At 38.5% G+C, this 3,091-nt stretch overlaps 1 protein-coding gene across 2 annotated transcripts; it reads left to right on the top strand.

Moving 5' to 3' along the window:
- Window positions 1-202: 202 nt before the first annotated feature.
- Window positions 203-2,624, top strand: gskip (gsk3b interacting protein). 2 transcript variants are annotated; one of them, XM_079529094.1, is made up of 3 exons: window positions 203-290; window positions 1,019-1,264; window positions 1,509-2,624. In XM_079529094.1, exons 2-3 carry the CDS (start codon window positions 1,022-1,024, stop codon window positions 1,665-1,667), a joined length of 402 nt encoding a protein of 133 aa, XP_079385220.1. In that variant the 5' UTR covers window positions 203-290; window positions 1,019-1,021; the 3' UTR covers window positions 1,668-2,624. The 2 variants fall into 2 exon arrangements, with proteins under 2 accessions (XP_079385220.1, XP_079385219.1); XM_079529093.1 differs by lacking the exon at window positions 203-290 and adding an exon at window positions 333-718.
- The last annotated feature ends 467 nt before the right edge of the window (window positions 2,625-3,091 follow it).

The raw sequence follows: 3,091 nt of genomic DNA, 5'->3' as shown, positions 1-3,091 counted from the left end.
TGTCTGGGAACAGAACTATTTCAATACATTGTTTTTCAATATATGGGCGATAAGTAAAAAAAATAAAAAATAAAATGTATTTATTTTGCTAAACCATGGTACTGCCAATGTCATATGAATAATGTTATATCATTTGTAATGTAATTTATATGCGGCCTATATTTGTTAAACAACTAATGGTCAGCAGTAACACATTGGTCGAGCTAGGGTCTCATCCTTTGACTCATCAACCTTGGGGCGGGCAGGAAACGTCCACCACCAGACAGCGGAAGTTTACAACCAGGGAGGAGGTGAGAGAAAGACGCGTACTGTGCATCAAGTTACAAAGTCATGTTTTTAATTATTGTGAGGTCGTATATAGTTATGGTTCAGGTTTTCTTAATCATTAATACGTGTTATTTCTATAAGCTAAATGCGTGGTGTGAATGATATGACTTTCTGGCCTACAGGGCCTCTGGGTTGTTACGTTGGTTGTATGCTAACGTTTGCCTAAGAAGCAGTGGGTGATTCTCTCTTGAGTTTACCAAGAGAGAGAAATTAACTAATTAACTTGTCTATCTGAATTAGACTTGTATTTAAATAGGCTGCTGTACTCTCTGTTGTCAGCAACGTTAACGTGGTTTGGTTTAGCTAGCAGTACTACAATTAGAATCTAATGTGATGTCGCGTGTGTCCACAAGATGTCGCTACCTCGTCACATATGCATGTTTTTAGAAAGGTAAAGGTCCCGTCAATCTCTGGTTCCACAAGGGAGCTTGGATTTAATGTGTCTGGCCATCCTGTGATGTCAGTCTATGTTTGACATAATGTATAATCTATGACAAAGCATGTGAACACAGATTCAGGAACACATTAACAAGCTCTATATGGTGGTCCTATTCATTTTGGTTTCCATTTCAATACAGATATTAGACTTGATAAAACTGTTGCGTGGAATGGGTTCTCTAACTTGGCTTCAGTACTGCTAAATCTGACACTGCTGTGAGTTACTTCTAATGTTGTTTCTATTGTATTGTAGGGGATGGAGATAGACTCCCAGCCAGACGACTTAATTGTCTCTGCAATTGAAGAAGATTTTGTTGAGCTTGGAGACGTCAAGGACATGAGGTTGGAGGCAGAAGCAGTGGTCAATGACGTACACTTTGCTGTTTCAGAAATGTATGTTTCTCAATGTATTGACAGTGCGTCGGATGTGGCCCATATAAATGTGGAAACAAGAGAGGGCAATCGCTACTGCCTTGAGCTAACAGAGGCAGGGCTAAGGGTGAGACTTTTTGTATTTTTTTAATCAATTTTGTACTAATGTGTTCCTGTCCTGTGGTGCATCGCCCTTAATCCCTTTATTATTAACGTGCAATCATATTTATTCATATTTATCCATTATGCCCTTTCATAATAATGTAGCTTATACTTTGTGTTAATATTTCTAAATGTTGTTTTCCAAAGTGCACAAATCTAGTCAAATTCCCTATATACAAAAAAACTATCACGGTTGTTTATCCTAATAGGTGGTGGGCTATGCCTTTGATCAAGTGGATGAAGATCTGAACACCCAATATCATGAGACTGTTTACTCACTCCTTGACAAACTGAGTCCAGGTTACAGAGAAGCCTTTGGGAATGCTTTGCTCCAGCGACTGGAGAGGCTGAAGCAAAATGGACGATAAAGAGAAACAAGATTCTCTGGAAGTTGCTGAAGGTTGAACATATCTCTGTATTTTAGATATTCAATAGCAACTCAAGTAAAATATGAGATATCATATTGCTTGATTGACATCCACAAGCCTAACTGTACCACTCTAACTTTGTTCCCACATTATATAATGCCTCACCTCTTCTACTCAGCTAGATTAAAGAAATAGAAGCAGCCATTTAACTTCATATAACCATATTTGACCTCTGCTGTTGATTGCGCTAAGCCTGTGAACTTGTATGTGCTCTGATAATATCCATCAATTCACTAGTTCTTAATCTTATATAGTGTAGGTATTGTTTAAAGGGCCAAACAGTGGCGAGTTTTTAATTAATTTCTCATTCTTAAATGCCTTAACTTGTCATCTTTATATGCCATTTGGTTGGAAAAGTAGACCTACAAATTAATTATTAACTTATGTTATAGCTAATTTTGTATTTAAGAAAGATACAAGTTTAGGTACATATGATTTAGAATTTGCTAGGATATGGAAATTGAATCCCTCAAGTGGATCCCCCAAGGCAAAAGAAAGGACTAAAGACCTGCCGCAGAGTCTTGGAGACCGATGCCAAGCAGCAGCATCCCGGTTTAGGACCGGGATGCTTGGAGAATCTGTTGGTCTAAGCCCCAAGAGGGATAATAGGCGTGTGTTTGCTCATTTTTCCAAATAAATGACTCGGCTGACAATGTTTGACAAGCAAGCTACTTGTTTTGATACTGTACAGATCTTTGGGAAGATGGACAGAAATGCGAACTGATTTCAGAAGTTGCTTTTACACCCTGCATTTTGCTGTAAAAAGAAAACAAATATTATGTGCAAGCTAGCAATTCTTGCATTCATCATATACTCATTTATACTTTTGTTCCTTTATGCTGACCTTTGCTCAGACCAATAAAATCACTTGTTTTGATTGAATAGTTTAGACAAATAGCGGCAACAGTCAAACGATCAAGTCCAAAGGGATAGCCCTTGTGGTCTTGTTTCCATTTAGGTCCTATACAATCAATTCATAGACATGACAAGAAAAAACAATTCAATATTACAGTAAAAACAATGTACAGAGTGGGGAAAAGGGAAGGGGAGGTGATCACCTATTTACATGAAAAGTGATCATTTTCTCCCCCTTGGGCCTGCTGAAAGGTGGATTTTCAGGCCTGTATTTTTGGGGGGGGTGCTGTAGGAGAATTTACACATTTGTAAATTGGTGGTACCAGAAAGTTATTTTCAATTGCTTAACCCTGTCTTCTATCCCAGAGCCAGTTTAGACTAGCAAAATAGGGCCATGGGCCCCAGGCTGAGAAGTAGTCAAATTAGTTTGTTTTGGGAGGTTTGAAGCTTGAAGTGACCTTGGGATGCTGAAGAACCAATAGGTGGAAGCATAGTCAAAGGAGGCCTGA

The sequence above is a fragment of the Electrona antarctica genome (genome assembly GCF_951216825.1).
Source record: "Electrona antarctica genome assembly, chromosome: 18".
In the NCBI taxonomy this organism is placed as follows: domain Eukaryota; kingdom Metazoa; phylum Chordata; class Actinopteri; order Myctophiformes; family Myctophidae; genus Electrona; species Electrona antarctica.
The sequence above is the reverse complement of the archived record's forward strand: the minus strand, read 5'-3'. Positions and strand labels throughout refer to the sequence as shown.